General features: G+C 35.8%; 1 protein-coding gene across 8 annotated transcripts in view; it reads right to left on the bottom strand.

The window, feature by feature from the left end:
• Positions 1 to 10858: 10858 nt before the first annotated feature.
• LMBRD2 (LMBR1 domain containing 2) overlaps positions 10859 to 20894 on the bottom strand; it is a 51745-nt gene continuing 41709 nt past the window's right edge. For 6 of the 8 annotated variants that reach the window (XM_044932549.2, XM_025270605.3, XM_025270604.3 and 3 more), the window contains 3 exons: positions 20550 to 20655; positions 17655 to 17784; positions 10859 to 16759 (listed from right to left, as the gene is read on the bottom strand). In XM_044932549.2, coding sequence (XP_044788484.1) covers positions 16675 to 16759; positions 17655 to 17784; positions 20550 to 20655 — 321 coding nt within the window. In that variant the 3' untranslated portion in view covers positions 10859 to 16674. The remainder of the gene's footprint in view (positions 16760 to 17654; positions 17785 to 20549; positions 20656 to 20894) is intronic. The other 2 variants (XM_025270607.3, XM_006074880.4) reach the window with 2 other exon arrangements.

The following is a 20894-nucleotide window of genomic DNA, read 5'->3' as shown; positions in this document are numbered from 1 at the left end:
TGAAAGATATACAAAGTTACTGGCTCTGAAAGCTCAAAATTGTTGAGATCTCTATTCTCCCAAAAATTGATCTATAAATTCAACACTCACACACTCCCAGCAAGATGCTTTGAAGGAAAAGAAATAATATTTATATTAAAAAAAAAAACCATAGTCCCCTAAATCATATATATACAGACTTTAATTCAAAATGGATTCATGGCCTAAATGTAAAAATCTAAAACCATAAAACCTAAAGAAAAAGAAAACATAGGAGAATACCCTTATTACTTGGGGACAGCAAAAATTTCTTAAACAATAAACTTGATAAACCAGGGTTCATCAAACCTAAATGCCTCTGTTCATCAAAAGACAAGTAAGAAAGTGAACAGGCTATCCATGCAAGATCTTTATTCCAGAACATATAAAGAACTTGTACAAAACAATTAATAGATCAATAGTTTATTAATAAAAAGACAGACTTTAATTTTTTTGGCTCCAAAATCACTGCAGATGGTGACTGCAGCCATGAAATTAAAAGACGCTTACTCCTTGGAAGAAAAGTTATGACCAACCTAGACAGCATATTAAGAAGCAGAGACATTACTTTGCCAACAAAGGTCCATCTAGTCAAAGCTTTGGCTTTTCCAGTAGTCACGTATGATTGTAAGAGTTGGACTATAAAGAAAGCTGAGCACCAAAGAATTGATGCTTTTGAACTGTGGTGTTGTAGAAGACTCTTGAGAGTCCCCTGGACAGCAAGGAAATTGAACCAGTCCATCCTAAAGGAAATCAGTCCTGAATATTCATTGGAAGGACTGATGTTGAAGCTGAAACTCCAATAGTTTGGCCATCTGATGCAAAGAACTGACTCATTTGAAAAGACCCTGATGCTGGGAAAGATTGAAGGCAGAAGGAGAAGGGGACAACCGAGGATGAGATGGTTGGATGGCATCACCAACTCAATGGACATGAGTTTGAGTAAACTCCGGGAGTTAGTGGTGGACAGGGAGGCCTGGCGTGCTGCAATTCATGGGTTCGCAAAGAGTCAGACACGACAGAGCGACTGAACGGAACTGAACTGAATAAAAAGACAAACAACCTAACTAAAAATTGGGCTATTTTTTGTTTCTTTGTTTGTTTCTGTTTTACAAGGTAAGGGGGAAGGAAAGAGGTGGACCAACATGACCTCCTCTATGGTGGAGGTTTCTGGATCTGAATGTGTGGATCGTTCCAAAAAAAACAAAAAGAAGAGCAAAGATGAACAGACAGTTCAAAAAGGAAGATATAAAAACAGCTGTTAACACACAGAAAATGTTAAACATCATTGGACATAAAGGAAATGAAAACTGAAACTAGAGGTACCATTTCACCCTCACCAGAAAGTTTTAAGTGAAAAAGACTGACAACGCCAATATTGGCAAGGATGTCCATATGGCCAGAGGTTGGAGAACTATTTAGCAATTTCTTTAAATGATAAGCCCACATTTATTCATTTCTGTTTTTGTCTTTGCTACAATTCTTTCTGGTGTTTAGAGTGTTCTAGTTTTCTTCCTTCTGCCATTCTTCCCCTAATCTAAATGGTACCCATCATTTAATGGTCTTCCTGCTCTGGGTGATGTTACCAGCTATGGCTAGTGTCTCTAATCGCTCTCTACTGGCTGAATACTGAAGCTCATCCATGATGCTGGGTATTACCTTCAATTCTATGCTAATTTTGCTCTCAAATGTACCTGTGTGTGGGACTTGTTTCCTTGATGACAAAGCCTCATAAACTCAAGCATTTTCTTTTTTTTTTATTGGACAAACCACTCTAAAAGCCGTGTGCCAGTGACATCTGCTGGTCCCTTGCTTTCAACTGTTGGGCCAACAGATGTCTTTACATTCCATTGGCAGCAAATTCTTCAAAAAGAAAGCCACTGTTCACCTGTGACTCCTGTTTAAGAGCCAGTGAATGAGGACTTTATATTTCTCTTCATCCCAAGGGCCTCTTCTGTGATAGTTTCTGAAAACCCTGGTGAGGAGTAATATCCTGTGTCAGCTTTTACTTGAGGTTTTACTTTGCTTTACTGGGGCTTTGTTTTCATGTTTAAACATTTGCTAATTTATACAGCATTTGAGAAATGCCCCCACCTAAGGGATTCTACACTTAAAAATCTCAAGACAAATTGGCTGAAAAGTGAGATTCCTAGTTCTCAAGCCCAGGAATCAGGCTGACAAACTGAATGAGCTGCAGTCAACCCTGACCTCCTTTTGCTAAAGAGGCCTGACATTTAGAGAAAACCCTGAGGAGAGAGCCCTGCCCTGTGTGTTCTGGTAAGTGAAGTTGGGGGAAACAGAGACATGGTTGAAGAAGGGAGAGTCTCTACCTTGTGGACTGTAATTCCTGGAGCTGTACAAATACATCTTTGCCTGGACTCCCCCATAAGTAATCTACATAAGACATTCTGAAATAGGACCCAGACATAAGTATACTTTCAAAGTTTCTCAAGTGATTCTAATATGAAGCCAGGGTTCAGAGTATCAGTTCTGGAGGGAGACAGAAGGCAAACATGCATTTACCCTAAATACATAAGGACACAGGGTATATCACCATTCACATATATTTAAATGGTTCATGTATATTTAAAATTGGTTTCAGGAGAAAGAAGAAGATGGAATGAACTAATGCTGGGACAAATGGTGTTGAAACTTCTGTTTCAATGAGAAAATCCTTCCTCTGAGGATGATTACTGATAATTATTGGGAGCAAATAAGAGGAAACTGACATTTCATCAGTGAGACATGTACAGTAGGCTTCTTCCAAAAGAGCATGAGGTTATGAATGGGGAGAATAAATGTGACCAAATGCATAGTCAGTTTAGGCTATAGTAGGTTGATGAGCATCTTCTGATTGGATTGGGAAAATAAGCAGATAGCCAGCTTAAGGCCAGAAAGCAATAGTGCAAGGAGTCTTCTTGAATTCAATGACTGAATGAGGATAATTTTCCAAGTTATATCTGGAACAACTTCAAAGGGTTTCATTAACTGCAAAATCCTAGTCAAGAAAGATTTATACTTTGGTTTAATGTATCTATAAATCTTGATCTTTAGATAGTGCAGCAGTTGTTTCAGTTCAGTTCAGTCACTCAGTCGTGTCCGACTCTTTGCAACCCCATGAATCGCAGCACGCCAGGCCTCCCTGTCCATCACCAACTCCCAGAGTTCACTCAGACTCATGTCCATCGAGTCAGTGATGCCATCCAGCCATCTCATTCTCTGTTGTCCCCTTCTCCTCCTGCGTCCAATCCCTCCCAGCATCAGAGTCTTTTCCAATGAGTCAATGCTTCACATGAGGTGGCCAAAGTATTGGAGTCTCAGCCTCAGCATCAGTCCTTCCAATGAACACCCAGGACTGATCTCCTTTAGGATGGACTGGTTGGATCTCCTTGCAGTCTAAGGGACTCTCAAGAGTCTTCTCCATCACCACAGTTCAAAAGCATCCATTCTTCGGCACTCAGCTTTCCTCACAGTCCAACTCTCACATCCATACATGACCATTGGAAAAAACACAGCCTTGACTAGACAGACCTTTTTTGGCAAAGTAATATCTCTGCTTTTTAATATGCCATCTAGGTTGGTCATCAGAGAAGGCAATGGCACCCTACTGCAGTACTCTTGCCTGGAAAACCCCATGGACGGAGGAGCCTGGTAGGCTGCAATCCATGGGGTCGCTAAGAGTCTGACACAACTGAGCGACTTCACTTTCACTTTTCACTTTCATGCACTGGAGAAGGAAATGGCAACCCACTCCAGTGTTCTTGCCTGGAGAATCCCAGGGACGAGGGACCCTGGTGAGCTGCCATCTATGGGGTCACGTAGAGTCAGACACAACTAAAATGACTTAGTAGGTTGGTCATAACTTTCCTTCCAAGGAGTAAGCATCTTTTAATTTCATGGCTGCAATCACCATCTGCAGTGTTTTTGGAGCCCAGAAAAATAAAAGTCTGACACTGTTTCCCCATCTATTTCCCATGAAGTGATGGGACCTGATGCCATGATCTTAGTTTTCTGAATGTTGAGCTTTAGGCAGTTGTTTATCATCTGTTAAATGCTGTACACTATGGTACACTCTGTGGACCGATAGTGAGGCAGGCAAACATGACTTTTGACTTCATGGAGCTGGCAGTTTGACTGGAAAGAGAGACATTACAAATCATTACAAATAACAGATTAAAAAATAAGATGTTAAGTCTTTCAAAGGAAAGCACTAGGTATTATGAAAGTTGTTGTTGTTGTTGTTGTTGTTTAGTCACTAAGTTGTGTCAACTCTTCGTGACCCATGGACTGTAGCCCACCAGGTTCCTCTGTCCATTGGGTTTTCCAGGCAAGAATACTGGATTGGGTTGCCACTTCCTTTTCCAGGGGATCTTCCCCACCCAGGGATTGAACCTATGTCTTCTGCATTACAGGAGGATTCTTTACCCCTGAGATCCCAGGGAAGCCCTATAGACACAATCTAATTAGTCTAGCAGTTAGTATACTGATTCTGTCTGTATGCTACTATCGATTTCATATAAATCAGTTGGGAGGCTTTCATTAAGTTTTAAAAAACATTTAAAGTAACATGTAGGATAGTTTTGAGAAATCCTGCCTACAAATCCAGGGCTGAGGAGTCTCTACAAAAATCACATTGATAAGTCCCTCTTCAAAGTGGGCAAGTGACACTCTGAGCGGCACTGGCCCAAAATGCCAACTCAGAATATCAGGAGTCTTCCTTTGGTATTCCCATGCCCCCTTTTCTGGACCTCTCTCCTTTCTTACTAATTCTAATACACACATCTAATCTCCAGCCCTCACTCCCTCCACAGGGAAAAGACAAAGATGTCGTGAGGTTTAAAAGATGTCACAAGGCTCCTCCTATTGATAGCCCATTGAACAATCCCCAGTACCTAATTATTATGCATTAGCTCAGACCAGGGCATGATGGAAACTGAGTAAATTAATCTACTGATTCAACACAAATTGAGTATCTATTATGGGTCAGGCACAAGAGGTTCTGTAAACAAAAATGATTCCTTTTGGAGCTTATGTCTGAGGAAAGAGGTGAGAAATAGCATAGTATGTTAGATAGTGCTAAGTTCTGATGGTCTTCAGAATTTGGCCAGGCAGAATCCCCTTCCCTAGGGACTCAGACAGTAAATGAGGGAGACCTGGGTTTAATCCCTGTGTTGAGAAGATACCCTGGAGAGCATGGCAACCCACTCCAGTATTCTTGCCTGGAGAACCCCATGGACAGAGGAGCCTGGAGGGCTGCAGTCCATGGGATTGCAGAGTCAGACATGACAGAGCAACCAAGCACAGTATATTAGATAGTGCTTAGTGCTACGAAGAAAAGTTAAGCAGGGGTGTTCCCTCAGAAGTGACTTCCAGATAAGGACCTGGAGGAAGAGGATCAACTTAACCACACAGATACTTGGTGTTTCTTAAATAACAAGAATCTTCTGTGGGGCAGCATTTTGCTTGGTACTTCCATTATTTGATTATAATCCTCACACTAATGAGCACGCCATCTCACTCACCACCCCCCTTTTTAAAATAAATATGAGTCTAAGGATTGGGTTTACTAGGTAGTCTCTGAACTAACCAGGGTTCAGGGGCCCCAAACACCATATTAAGAGATGCCACTTTCTTATCAATTCTAATAATTTGTGTATTTTTGGATCTTCCACATACATAGTCATGTCAGAGTAAATAAAACTTTCTCATTCTTAGGCCTTCTATTTTTCTCTTCTTATGATTATGGAACATACAATGTTAATAGAAGTGGTGATGGTAGGTATCCTTGGCTTTCTTTGGGTCTTAAAGGTAAAGATTATAGCATAAAGGATGACATCTGCAGTAATTTTGCATTCATTTATACATATATGTCTATATATATATGTATTCTTTTATCAGAAAAAAGAATGCTTATTTTTTCAGTTGTTTTTCATTTATTATTTTTTAATTGAAATACAGTTGATGTGCCATATGCTATAGTATAAAATAGTGATTCGCAATTTTTTAAAGTTATACTCCATTTATAGTTATTATAAAATATAGGCTACATTTTCTGTATTGTACAATGTATCCTTATAGCTTATTTTCTACATAATGGTTTGTCCCTCTTCATCCCCTACTTTTATATTGCCCCTCCCTCTTTTCCTCTCCCCACTGGTAAACACTAGTCTGTTTTCTATGAGTCTGGTTTTTTATTTGTTTGTTGTCATTACACTCACTACTTTGTTGTCTTTTTTTAGATTCCAAATGTAAAAGATATCATACATTATTTGTCTTTGCCTGACTTATTTCACTTACCATAATATCCTCCAAGACTATCCATGCTGTTGCAAATGACAAAATTTCATTCTTTTTAATGGTTGAGTAGTATTCTGTTGTATGTATATAGAACATCGTCTTTATCCATTCATCTGTTGATGGACTCTTAGGTTGCTTCCATATCTTGGCAATTGTAAATAATGCTGCTATGAACACTGGGGTGCGTGTATTGTTTCAAATTCCCAGGAGTGGAATTGTTGAGTCATATGGTAGTTTCATTTTTAGTTTTTTGAGAAACCTCCATTGTTTTCCACAATGGCTGCATAAATTTATCTACCAACAGTGTTATAAGGGTTCCCTTTTCTCCACATCCTAGCCAGTACTTGTTACTTGTGTTCTTTTTGATGATAGCCATTCTAAGTGTGAGGTGATATCTCATTGTAATTAGCAATGTTGAACATCTTTTCATGAGCCTGTTGGCCATCTATATATCATCTTTGGGAAAATGTCTACTCAGGTGTTCTGCTCATTGTTTAATTGGGTTGTTTGGGTTTTGCTTTTCTTTTTTTTTCATGTTGAGTTGTATGACCTGTGGATATTAACCCCTTGTTGGTATTTAACAGCATCATTTGCAAATATTTTCTCCCAAACTGTAGGCTGTCTTTTTGTTTATGGTTTCCTTTGCTGTGCAAAAGCTTTTATGTTTAATTAGGTCCCATTTATTCATTTTTGCTTTTATTTCCTTTGCTTTAGGAGACAGATCAAAAAAATATTGCTACAATTTATGTCAAAGAATGTTCTTCCTATGATTTCTTCTTGGAGTTTTATGGTTTCCAGTCATATATTTAGGTCTTCAATACTTTTTGAGTTTATTTTTATATATGGTGTTAGAAAAAATTACCATTTCATTCTTTTACATGTAGCTTTCCAGTTTTCCCAGCACTAGTTATTGAAGGGACTGTCTTTTCTCCACTGTATATTCTTGCCTCCTTTGTCATAGATTGACCATAAGTGCATGGGTTTATTTCTGTGCTAAATATTCTTTTCCACTGATCTATGTCTGCTTTTGTGCCAGTACCATACTGTTTTCATTACTGTAACTTTGTAGCACAGTCTGAAGTCAGGGAGCAAAATTCCTCCAGCTTTCTCAAGACTGTTTTGCAGTAGTTTTAGGTTCTTACACATATACATGTCTCTATGTATGCATGCAGATATACATTATCAGAAAAAGTGCTTTTTAAAAAATGTAACTTTAATATGTGTTGATTATATCAAAGTATTTTATGCAACTATTTGAGATGTGATTTTTACTCTTTCAATTATTAATATGATTTACAGATTTTTCAGAACTTCTACAGTTTGAAATATAGACATATTCAAAAAAGTGCATAAAATATAAATGTATAGTGAAGTGAAGTCGCTCAGTCGTGTCCGACTCTTTGCAACACCATGGACTATAGCCTATCAGGCTCCTCCGTCCATGGGATTTTCCAGGCAAGAGTGCTGGAGTGGATTGCCATTTCCTTCTCCAGGGGATCTTCCCAACCCAGGAATCGAACCCAGGTCTCCTGCATTACAGGAAGACACTTTACTGTCTGAGCCACCAGGGAAGCCCCTAAATGTATGTAGATAAGTATAAATAGAAAAATGCTTGTACAAAATGCCCACATATAAGGAACAAAACATTGCCCATAGTAACCCAGAAGCTCTCTGAGTGATACCTTTGAATGTCCATCCCTATCAGAAGCATACTCTAATTTCTATACTAAATCACTTCCCATGACTTTACTTATAGTTTTCTCAACTAGGTATGCATTTCTAAACAAAAAGTTCTAGTCTTAGGTAGTTTCTGTTCTTTTGCTGTTTTGAGTTAAAAATTTTTGTCACTTAATTTTTCCTTTATTTGTTGCTATATCCTATTTCTGTTCTTTTAATGATTACCAAAGAAGACTATAGCATGCATCCTCAATTGAAAATCTAGCTTAAAGCAACATCTTTACTCCTGCTGAATATTATCATGACCTTGGAACACTGTAACACAGTTTCTTCCAGTTCCAACTTTTAAGCTATGTAATTTAAATCTCTATATTTTTAAACTTCATTATAAAAGAAGATGTATACATAGCAAAGCGCACACAAAAGCATGTTCAGTTCAGTTCAGTCGCTCAGTCGTGACCGACTCTTTGCGACCCCATGAATCGCAGCACACCAGGCCTCCCTGTCCATCACCAACTCCCAGAGTTCACTCAGACTCATGTCCATCAAGTCGGTGATGCCATCTAGCCATCTCATCCTCTGTCGTTCCCTTCTCCTCCTGCCCCCAATCCCTCCCAGCATCAGGGTCCTTTCCAATGAGTCAACTCTTTGCATGAGGTGGCCAAAGTACTGGAGTTTCAGCTTTAGCATCATTCCTTCCAAAGAAATGCCGGGGCTGATCTCCTTCAGAATGGATTGGCTGGATCTCCTTACAGTCCAAGGGACTTTCAAGAGTCTTCTCCAACACCACAGTTCAAAAGCATCAATTCTTCGGCGTTCAGCTTTCTTCACAGTCCAACTCTCACATCCATACATGACCACTGGAAAAATAGCCTTGACTAGATGGACCTTTGTTGGCAAAGTAATGTCTCTGCTTTTGAATATGCTATCTAGGTTGGTTGTAAGTTTCCTTCCAAGGAGTAAGCGTCTTTTAATTTCATGGCTGCAATCACCATCTGCAGTGATTTTGGAGCCCCCAAAAATAAAGTCTGACACTGTTTCCACTGTTTCCCCATCTATTTCCCATGAAGTGATGGGACCAGATGCATGTACTGTTTAGCAATTCATTACCACCAAGTGGACACCTGTAAAACCACCACCCAAGAAAGGGAACACAGGTAGCAATCCAGAAGTTACTCTTGTGCTGATCATAGTCACTAATCCCTTCCTTCTCTTTAAAGGTAAGCAATAGCCTGATATGTATGGTAATTTCTTGTTTTTCATTCTTTATGATCTTACTACAAAGCATTCATTTTTTAACTCTACAATTTAATCTTTTTTTGAACTTCATATAAGCAGAATCATACTATATTTTTTCACATCTGACTTGTTTGGATCCACAATATCTTTGTTTCATCCATGTTGTTATATAGTTGTATTAATAATTAATCACTTCCACTTATTCATGCACATACCCATCATGTTGAATAAATAAACCTATTCTGTTGACTGAATTATCTATGGTTGAAATTATATGAATAATCCCATTCCTGTACATATCTCTGGGTACATATATATATATACACACATTTTTGTGTGATATATATATTGTCTGCCAAGCCCATGTTTACCTATGTTTCCCCCTATGTTATCTTCCAGAAGTTTTGTGCTTTAGGTTTATGAACTATTTTCAGTTAATTTTTGTAAAAGGTGTAAAGTTAGTGTCTACATTATTTTTGCATTTGGATGTCCAGCGTCCCAGCATCATTTGTTAGACTCCTTTCTCCATTGAATTGCCTTTGTTCTTTTGTCAAAGATCAATTGACTATATTTATGTGGGTGTATTTCTGCTCTGTTCTGTTTGATTGTCTACTTGTCTATTCTTTCACCAATCTCACAATGTCTTGATAATTTTAGCTTTATTGTAAGTCTTGAAATTGGCTAGTGTCAGTACTCCAACTTTGTTCTCCTTCAGTATTGTGTTGACTCTTCTGGGTCTTTTGCTTCTCCATATAAACTTTACAATCAGTTTGTCAATATCCATAAAATAACTTATTGGGGCTTTAACTGGGATTACATTGAATCAATAGGTCAGTTTGGGAAGAAGTGACATCCTGGAAATAATGTGTCTTCCTGCCTTCCTGCTCATTATGGACTCTATTCTGTTCTTTGATTTCTTTCATCAGTGGTTTGTAGTTTTCTTCATATAGATCTTAGATATATTTTATTAAATTTATACCTAAGTATTTCATTTTAGGGGATGCTAATGTAAATGGTATTATCTTTAATTTTGAATTCTACTCTTCCATTGCTGGTAAAAGGGAAAAGGACCTACTTTTTTATATTAGCCTTATATCCTGCAAACTTGCTATAATCATTTACTCATTCTAGGTTTCTTTGTTGTTGTTGTTTTTTGTTTTCATTTTTTTAGCCAGTTCTTTTAGATTGCTACATAGATGATCATATGATCTGCAGACAAAGAGTTTTATTTCTTACTGCATATCTTTTATTTCCTTTTCTTCTTACTGTATTAACTAGGACAGATGTAAATGATATTGTGTTTTTAATCTCAAATTTCCATTGTTATTTTTGGTATATGGGAAAGCAACTCTCTATTTCCTTTGTCAGCCTGGCTAGGGTTTCATCAATTTTATTGATCTTTTCAAACACTCAGTATTTGGTTTCATTGATTTTCCTGTTTTCAACTTCACTGAAGGAAGCAAGGTGGAGCCTAAAGTATAGGTATTTAGTTATTTATCTTAAAACATTTCTTTCGTGGTACCTGTTAATAATTTGAAAGGAACAAAAAAAGTCTTAGTTTACTAAAAAGAGTATAATCTCAAAGACGGTTGAAGGAAAATACATAAACGACCAGCAAAGTTCTTAGTAACTTGTAGAAATGTACTTTATTTCATGCAAAGCTACATAATTTCCTACATTTTAACAGCTAATCAAATAAACATCTCAAAAAATTCATTACATTACAATAAGTTAAAATACTACAAAGCAATTCCAAGTCCATGAGTCTGTCAAAACCAAACTGAGAGAATATTATGCATAGATAAGGCCAAAGATGCTAACTTAATTACAGGTAGCACTTTGCAGGTTTTTTTCAAATACATATTTAGTGAGAATCTGCAGAGAAAAATAGTTATATCTACAACCCATTGATCAGAAAGGGAAACATTTGCCATTACATAGCAGGTAGTATTCTTACCTGGAGGACTCCATGGACATAGGAGCTGGTAGGCTACAGTCCATGGGGTTGCAAAAAGTCAGACACAACCTATTAATAGCAACTAAACAACAACTAGGTAGTAGTGGCTGATTAAAGATAAATTTGGCATCATGCACCAAAAATGAACATAATAAACATTTTGAAATTTATGATCAGATGCACATTTGAAAAGACTTACTCTCTACTTCACCTGATCCACTGAATAAGATAAATAACAAGTACTTTATTAATGCAACACAGAACTTAGGCTTTTGGTATACTTTGCTTGAGTACTGGTATATACAAAAAGATACTGAAGAGATGTAGGAATATTTCAAACTCATACTAGACTACTGAACTTTCGAATAGGAAATAAGTCCTGGGCAGAACTTATTTGAGAAAGATTTTTAAACTACTTAAAAGCAATACTACAATTAGTTATTTACAAAAACATTTTATAAAAATTAAATACCAGGAAGTAACAACATCATTATTAGAGCTCTTTTTCCAATGCTATAATTTATAAATATATATATTAGATTACAATTATTTAAAAGACAGGTCCACATGTTCTCCATCTTCGAAATGAGAAAAGTTCTTCAAGTTGTTTACAAAATATGGACAAAAACAAATCCATTGGATTGCTTAAAAAAAAAAAAATACATAGTCTCTCCCCTACAATTTGGTGTATTAAGTAGGGAAGATGCTAGCCAGCATTCTTTTGAGAAATACAGCTCTAAGTGACTAGACTGATAAGATTTGTGTCAATAATACCAACTCAAAATGGTGTTGTACAGTCAGATTAACAAATTATGACTTTATTTTATATATGTCTGCCACAGTAAACCATTCTTTCTACTCTTTTGCACTAAGTACAGTAAAAATCTCCTTTTGCAAAATGATGTGAGATCAGGATAATCACAAAAGAAAAGATTTTCATAGAAAAAAAGGTTAATTCTCTTCAGGGAGTGTGTTAAAAACAAAAGTCTTTTAGGATATCGATGAGAAGAGGAACACGGCATTATTCTTGTTTCATTAACAAATTTAAAATTGTGATGAGGCTTCAATCTACCACAATGGATATAAAATGTTAGGAAAACCAAGCTGAACATAAAAGGAATTAGGGGTGTGGTATGTCCCCACTGCAATAGGACTGGGGATGGGGCAGGGCTAATAGCTGCTCTGATGGTAGAGACAGCTCACAGGACCTGGTCTCCAGGAGTTAGTAAAGGGAATAACACTGCCTAGTCTTCCAGGTCTCTGAGCAGAAAAATAAGTCATTGAATTGAAAAGAAGTAACCCACACAAAGGGAATTAATATTTCAGAAGACTCCCTGTAACACTCTTACATTGTTTCAACCTCTTCTAAAGAAAACTTTGACAACGATGTATGTTATTTACAAACTCCTTTTCATAAAATGAGGTCTCAAGGTTTTTAATGTTTGGGGTTTGTTTGCTTGTTTTTAATAATCACTGGTTTTAGAAATATAATTTTATGCTAAAACATCTACACTGAGAATATTTCATTTTACTGAAGTGTCCTACTTAGTGGCGAAAAAGACAACACAGTGAGCTAGCATAGCATCCCTCATATTTATATCCAGATGTTGCTTAGTTGTCTAGCAAAATCTGTTGTACTACTTTAAGTGCAATACTGCTATTCAAGTAGTGGGGTCTGTAGTCAGAACTACTACCTTTTGAGTGTACTGACCATCAAAAACAACCGTATACACCAAACAAACGGAAGAAAAATATGTCAGCTCATTATAAGCTATACTATAAAGACAGGCTTCAGAGAGGAAAGAAGGTATAAAAGGAATGAAAGGAGAAAGGGAGAAAAGAAAGGAAAGATAAAAGTCTCGATCCATTTACTTATTAACATTTAGGATTTAATAAATACAATCCATTATACTTTGGAGATTCAAGTATGTTAAGATTTCTCAGGGATATGTTCTGCCTCTTAGTGCAAATATATTTATTCTTGTGATTTTCAGGCATGGCCCACACAAATCACAAATATAAAACTCACATTACTGAACAGTGTGAATTAAAATTATGGAGAGTTTATTTTTCCTTTAAAACAGTAATCTACATAAAAATCAAGAACATTCTCTAAATCTACTACACATATACAAAAATGAGGTTTGCTGTTGTATATCAATGAATTCTTTCATTAATATTCTAAAATATACTTAAAAAAACACACACTGACTTGCCTATCCACATTTAATTTCATTTGAGTATACAACCAGCACACATGTAAGAACTGATAATCTAATCAAATAGTAGTGTCCAAAAACAAATTGGCAGCAATATTTTAAAAAATTTTGATTGTCCAATCCTCTCATCTATTCTTTATAAACTGAAAACCCTTGAAAGTTATTTAGTTCTTATGACTCTTGTGAAATGAGGGCCTCTAGTATAATGAAATTATTCCCAAGCCCCTGTTCATTTGGTAAGAGAACAAATTCTAATAATTAGTCTTATTTTAATAATGATTTTTTAAATGTTCTAATAATAACAAATTATTGATGTAATAACAAAAGTTAATAGCAACTTACAGATCCATGAAATTAATAGATTACTTATTGTTATTTTCTGCAATGGCTTACTGAATATTCTAATAATTATTTAGAAAAATAATTTAGAAAGTTTAAATAGGAATCTATTACAATATAAGAAACACTCAAAAGGTAATTGTCAGAAGTAATTCTTCAAGAAATATACTTTGCATGTAAAGTATATGAATTTAGTAGTAATGTTTTGCAGTAGATGTCATTTTAGTAATATTCTCAAAACAGAAAACTTTTGTTCATATTACAGTTTTTACAAAGTTGCTTAACAAATATTAACTTAGTTCCCCAGCAATAAACTCTTAAGACTTCAGGGATTAAATAATTAACTTCTAAACACAAAATTACCCAGCCAGGTAATCTTCCTATATGATCATATATGAAATCCTGTAACAAATTCTGCCTAAACAATTGAATACTCTGGATCACTTAAACAACCAAAATTATTTTGGAAATAACTCAAAAGTCATAAAGGGGATCTATACTGTTTTATCAAGTATTACATACACTCCAATTATTATAATCATTTTAAAAATTAATAATAAATAAAGTAGTACATCTTTTACATATTTCTATCAATATATCTTAGAGTATTATAAATTATAAAAGTAACTGGATCATTTCTTCTCTTTTTCTGCTTCTACTTCTACAATAGCATCTGAGTTTCATGATAAAACCTATGAGAAACAACATTATACTTAAGGAACATATTCCAAAGTAAACTCAAAGACTAAATAATAAAACAATATTATTTTCACAGGATTTTGATTACTTATTCCAAAAAGAGTTTTTGCTTTGGGAACTTGTAAGCTTCTCTGTAATAATAAGAAACTGGACCACTTTCTGGGGTGATCTGTTTCCTATCTAATAGCTTCAAATACCACTTGTGTGGAAAACCAGCATAGCTAACAACTTATTTTGTCTTTTTAAATGCCACTATATAAACATCAACTCAATACCCTCACAACTGCTTTGTGAGGTAGATCAGTAGGTAAATATCAAGTATTCTCTTCATTTTGAAAATGAAGAAACTGAGGCACAGAAAGGTTACATGATTTGCCCAAGGTTTCAATGGTCAGTCATGAAATTACAGTGTTAAATTATCTCTGCTCCTGGCCTATTGCTCTCTGACCACGCTTTACAATAAAAGGCTGTGTGTGTGTCTTCTTAAATGGGTAGTCTATATAATTTTGATTGAGAGGAAAATCTATTGACTGATAATTATTTTAAAGGGGATCTAATCTTAAAAAAAATCATAAAAATTTAAGAAAATGAGATAATTAGGATGATACACTATCCTTTCAGTATCTGCCTAAAACTGTGGCTTCTAACGAATTTATGTGATAACACTAAGAAAAGAGGGAAATAAAACATTTAAAATTATGATTCAGGGAAAAATTACCTTCAAGAAACATATAATCAAATTGTCAGGTGACTATATAATTCATCCTCAAACTGGAATACTTAAGAGTGAAAATGAGCACTACCGAAAGGATAACAGGTGAAACTAAGATGGCCGTGGGGTGGCCCAGTCACCACTGGGTGAATCCATGGTATGGATTCTCAAAGAGTTGCAAATATTTCAGGGACATAAACAACTCTTTTTGCAAAATGTTGTGCTGAACTATAGTCACTGTGCATAAAACACTGGTGATTTACAATGTAATACCTAACTTTGGCTTAAACAAAATTTTAAAAACTCAATTTAAAATGATAACATGTTTAAGCAACAAGTTCTTACATATCTCCACTCTAAAGTAGTTTTCTATAAATCACAATTTAAGTGTAAGTAGTAACAGTAAATGGACTCACTTTTTATCTTTGAATAACCAGATATTCTTTTTCAAAAGGAATAAACAGGCACCTTTTAACAGTAGAGAATTTTGTGGGACTCTTTGGCTGTTAAGGGGAAGTCGCTCAGTCGTGTCCGACTCTTTGCAACCCCATGGACTGTAGCCCACCAGGCTCCTCCATCCATGAGATTCTCCAGGCAAGAGTACTGGAGTGGGTTGCCATTTCCTTCTCCAGGGGGATGTTCCCGACCCAGGGATCGAACCCAGGTCTCTCACATTGTAGGCAGACGCTTTACCATCTGAGCCACCAAAACCTCACTATTTACCATTAAAAATTATGACTCTCCTTGAATGGAATGATCAACACTTAAATCACTATGCTAAATGGTAAAGGTGAACACTCCTCTCTGAAATAAAAATCTTTTACAAAGCAATACCAAAAGCATACGACAACTTCCAGTTACTACCAAAGACTGAAAGAATAATTCATCACCTGATTAAAGTACACATGCTGAAGATACAAACACTAGTTGAAGTATAGTCTTAAACACACATGCAAAAACCTAACTAATTTGCATACAGTGTTGAAAAAGGGCTTTCTACATTCAGTTATGTCTGGTAAGTAAGCCTTGTTTTAAGACATGGATTTTGTAAATATGGTTATTATTGAGGTCTCCATCTCTTTGGGAAATAAAGGATCAACATATTTTTTAGAAAGAATATGTAAATCACAATAATAAAACTATAATATTAGTCAGTTGTAACTATGGCTTCCTTGAACCTTTAAAACAAGTTTTCCTGAAAAAATTAATCTGAAACAAACTGAACTACATGTTTTCAACATATAATGATCTTTATCATGAATTAAATCCTTCCATTGTAACTGTACTTCTAAGACAGACATTTCAGGAATGGTATGAAACAAATCCTATTAGAAATAAAGATGATATTCAATGAATAATAAGCCATTATCACTAAGATATGATTAATTTTTCGTGCCTTTTTTATCCTGACACTTTTCACTGGGAGTTCAGTAGTTAATTCTAGAGCATACAGATGTTCATAAAGACTGAACTTGTTTGTTGATCTTGGTTAGCTACTCCATAAATTCCTACAGACTTTAAACATCATCAAATATTCTGCTGCGAGACATTGAGAGGTATCGTCCACCAGGCTGATACCTGAAAGGTGGATAAAGAAATGATCTGAGGCATCAAAAATAAAGAAGGAGAGAAAAACAAGGACACATTAAAAGGAAGTGGGTACATAATTTTTAAGAACTGTAAAATCTATTCAGTAGCTGAAATCAGAAACTTATTCTCCAAGGATATTATCCCCAAGAGATTTACCTATAATTATAAATCAACCAACAACTGTTTTACAGCCTATGATATGACACATATGGCAGGATGAGAGATGTAAAAAAGAAAGGAAAAGAGAGATATAAAACACATCATGAAATTTGGATTTAATAACTACTCTGTATTGTTGAATATAAACAGAATATTCCTCTTGCTATTTATAAGCAAATATCTTCATGCCCATGATGTTTTGCTTTTGTTTAATTGTTTCTACTTGGTATAACAGCTAAAAGCACAGACTCTGAAGCCAGAGTCCTGGGGTTTAAATGCCTGATTTTGTTACTTAAAAGTTGTGTGATCCTGGGTAAGTTACTGAGCCTCTCTAGATTCAATTCCAATTGGACTTACAGTCATAAAACACGATTACTGTTGTTAAAGTGCTCAGAATACAGTGCCACCCAGTCATATCTATGTAACTATTGCCAAATATGATGGATTTCATAAATAGAATTGTCAGAATAGGAATATAAATATTGTTAAGACTCTACCAAATGATTTCAATTCTTTGTTATTTATCATACTACTGGTAATAATTTATGAAAGTACTAATTTCAACTACTACCACTGATAATTTTTAAAATATAAAAGATTAGCAGGTGTTAAAAGGTATCAAACGTTGCTTAATATGTTTTACATTAGCAATAAAGATGAATATTTTCCTTATGTTTATCTCGTCAAGTCAGAATGTTATCAAATTTTCAGAGGAATACTGGAGCCAAAAGGACAACCTGGAACTTACCTTCCTGATTCAGATTCAAGAGGGTCATCAGAGAACGTTTCTGCATTAAAATCCAAAGGTTCCGCATCTTGAAGAAGTTCTATTCGGTCCCTTTCAGTCCTGTTATTAGCCCTGGTATATTTAGATGTCGCTGCAAAAGAAGAAAAAAAATTCCACTTTCTATTGTCTTTATGGGTCACAGTCTACGGGCACACAGAAAGTCAAGATTTTAAAGGATCTGAATTTTCATTGTGAAGACAATATTAAGAAAGGATAACTACACGGTTATCTCAAAATTATATTAAATGATTAATAATATGATAGAAAATAAGAAAGAAGAGTTCTCCCTTGTATGTAGTCTAAGCTCAGAAGCAGCTACAGCAACAGAATTAGTATTTAACTTCAACGCAGATGGTGACTGCAGCCACAAAATTAAAAGACACTTGCTCCTTGGAAGAATAGCTATGACAAACCTAGACAGTATATTAAAAAGAAGAGACATCATTTTGCTGACAAAGGTCCATATAGTCAAAGCTATGGTTTTTCTAGTAGTCAGGTATGGATGTGAAAGTTGGGCTATAAAGAAGGCTGAGCGCTGAAGAATTGATGCTTTTGAACTATGGTGTTGGAGAAGACTCTTGAGAGTTCCTTGGACAGCAAGGAGATCAAACCAATCAATCCTAAAGGAAATCAACCCTGAATATTCATTGGCAGGACCGGTGCTGAAGCCGAACCTTCAGTACTGATTGAAAAAGCTGATTCATTGGAAAAGACCCTGATGCTGGGAAAGATTGAGGGCAACAGGATAAGGGGACGACAGATGATGAGATCGTTGGATGGCATTACTGAGTCAATGGACTTGAGTTTGAGCTCACTCTGGGAGACAGTGAAGAACTGGGAAGCACCGGCAGTGCTGCAGTGAATGGGTTCGCAAAGAGTCAGACACGACTTAGAGAATGAACAGCAGCAGCAATCGTAACAGTGAAACTGTTCACAATTAAATAAGTTTCAGCTGGTTTCATAGTGAATCCAGGGGCTGCTACATCTCATTTCTCAGCTACGATTTTAAGATGCAATCAACTCAAACTCTGCAATAAAGGACTAACTCTTTTTTCCATAGGGCAAGAATTCAGGGAAGCAATGTCCAACAGAAATAAATTGCAAGCCCTGTATTTACTTTTTACTAGTAAATACATTTAAAAAGTAAAAAGAAATAGTTGAAATTAATTTTAACATATTTAACCCAATACATCCAAAATATTATCATTTCAATATGGGGCACCAGCTACCCTGCAAATGCTAAACAGCCATATGTGGCTAATGGTTACCACCTTGGTCAGCACAGATCTAGAAAAACTAACTCTCCTTTCCCTATATGAATGATGTTTTCTCCATAAAAACCTAAATTTTCACAGTGTTATTTTGAGCAGCTCAACAGCTTCAAAACAAACCATGACACAGCTCTTTTTGAAAATTTAAGGCAAGCCAATTCTCTCTTACCTTACATTGTTGTCATCTTGGACTCTGCCCTCCACTAGTTATCTCATTCATTCAGCAAATACTGGTTGCCTCCCTCATGCCAGGTTCTAACTCATCATCCCAAGGTTTTGTGTTTCCTCTTAACCATTCTCCTATACCCCCCAGATCTCTGCACTCTGTTAAGTCCAAATCCAAGATAAGCTTCCAAATATCTTTGTAGAATTATCCCTCTATTTCCTAGCTTTAATTGAAACTTCAGCTTTCTATTATTTCTTTTATGCTAAATCTCATCCAAACACATCCTCTCTTCTTTATCTCCAGGGTTATCTCAAGGATGCTTATTTTAAGCCCTCATCATTTTTTTGTTTTTTCATTTATCTTTAATTAGAGGATAATGGCTTTACAATGTTGTGTTGATTTATTCCATAAAACCAATATTGTGTATTAAGGCCCTCATCATTTTCTGACTGCATTACTACAACAGACACTAAACTGTGTTGTATCTCACTTCCCTGGAAATAATACTTTATATAGATGTCAAATTCATCTTTCTAAACCAAAAATCTGAGCATGCTTCTTTCCATACTGAAATCTTACCTTTGGGATAAAATCCAAACTTCTAAGCGTGATAATACGTTTCCCAACTATCTCTGTAGCCTTTCCTCTCATCAAGCTTCTCATACTTCAGGTTCTAGTCATAGAGGAAAATCTACATTGCCCCAAAAGTTCTCGCATGTTGCACATTCTTTGTTCTGCCTAAAAACCCCTTCAACTGGCTAAGTACTACTCATTCCTAAATAGTATTTCTTTATAACAGAAATCTTTTCCCAATGAAGAATTCCTTTTCCTCCCTTGAGCTGAGTCCTTCAGCATCATGTGTGCACCCTTACACTCTCTCAGCATCCCTGCATCTCTCCTCTCCCTTCTACTCAGTGCTGGATCCTACACACAAATAGGTCTCTTGTCACCCTCCCAAAAGCATATGACAAAATCAAGAATGTGGGGAGGCTTCCTGACTCAATCCACTGGCCAATGTCTTCTGCCTGGTATCAGTTCCTCATTCAATTAAGGGCAAACCAAGGATGGAAATTGTCTTCTTCATACTCCTGGGAAAGTACCCGACACATAAGAGTCAGTCAGTAATTTATTATAAAAATGACCAAATAGCCTGAAAAACATCTAGGTTAATAGAAACCGATACCTGCCAAAAATATGCCTGGGATAAGTACTATTATTTAGATAGTATAATGACAACTATTCATTTGATGTCCCAGATGTCTCCTTCTCCTACCTAATGCATATTTGACTTTCCTCTTCCTCCCATATACTGAGGGATGAAAAAAGGAAAGGCACTGCAGAACCTCACTTATTATTCTATAAAGACAAGCAAGCATAAGAAAAAAATTTCTTACAAAAACTAGATAATAAACTACTTACATCGGTTGGTACTCATTTCTGAGAAGTTTGATTCTTTTGGGTCAATATGAACATTTCTGTTTCTAGTGGAATCTTCTCTACTGTGTCCATAACGCTCTTTCCATTCCTAGAAAAGAATCACAAACATATAACATGAGAACACACAGTCAGAAAATAATTCATCAATGATAACTGATTAATATTAGATTATATATGTAGAGTAATATAATCTAATTCTTTTTCATCAGGAATTTGTCAGATAATCAGTATAATTAGCACAGTGCCTTTAGAAATCATAGATAATTTCCTTTATTTCTAAATGATTTTAATAGTCATCAAACTTAACTTGAAGACATTTATAGACAG

Source organism: Bubalus bubalis, chromosome 19 (genome assembly GCF_019923935.1).
Source record: "Bubalus bubalis isolate 160015118507 breed Murrah chromosome 19, NDDB_SH_1, whole genome shotgun sequence".
Lineage (NCBI taxonomy): Eukaryota > Metazoa > Chordata > Mammalia > Artiodactyla > Bovidae > Bubalus > Bubalus bubalis.
The sequence above is the reverse complement of the archived record's forward strand: the minus strand, read 5'-3'. Positions and strand labels throughout refer to the sequence as shown.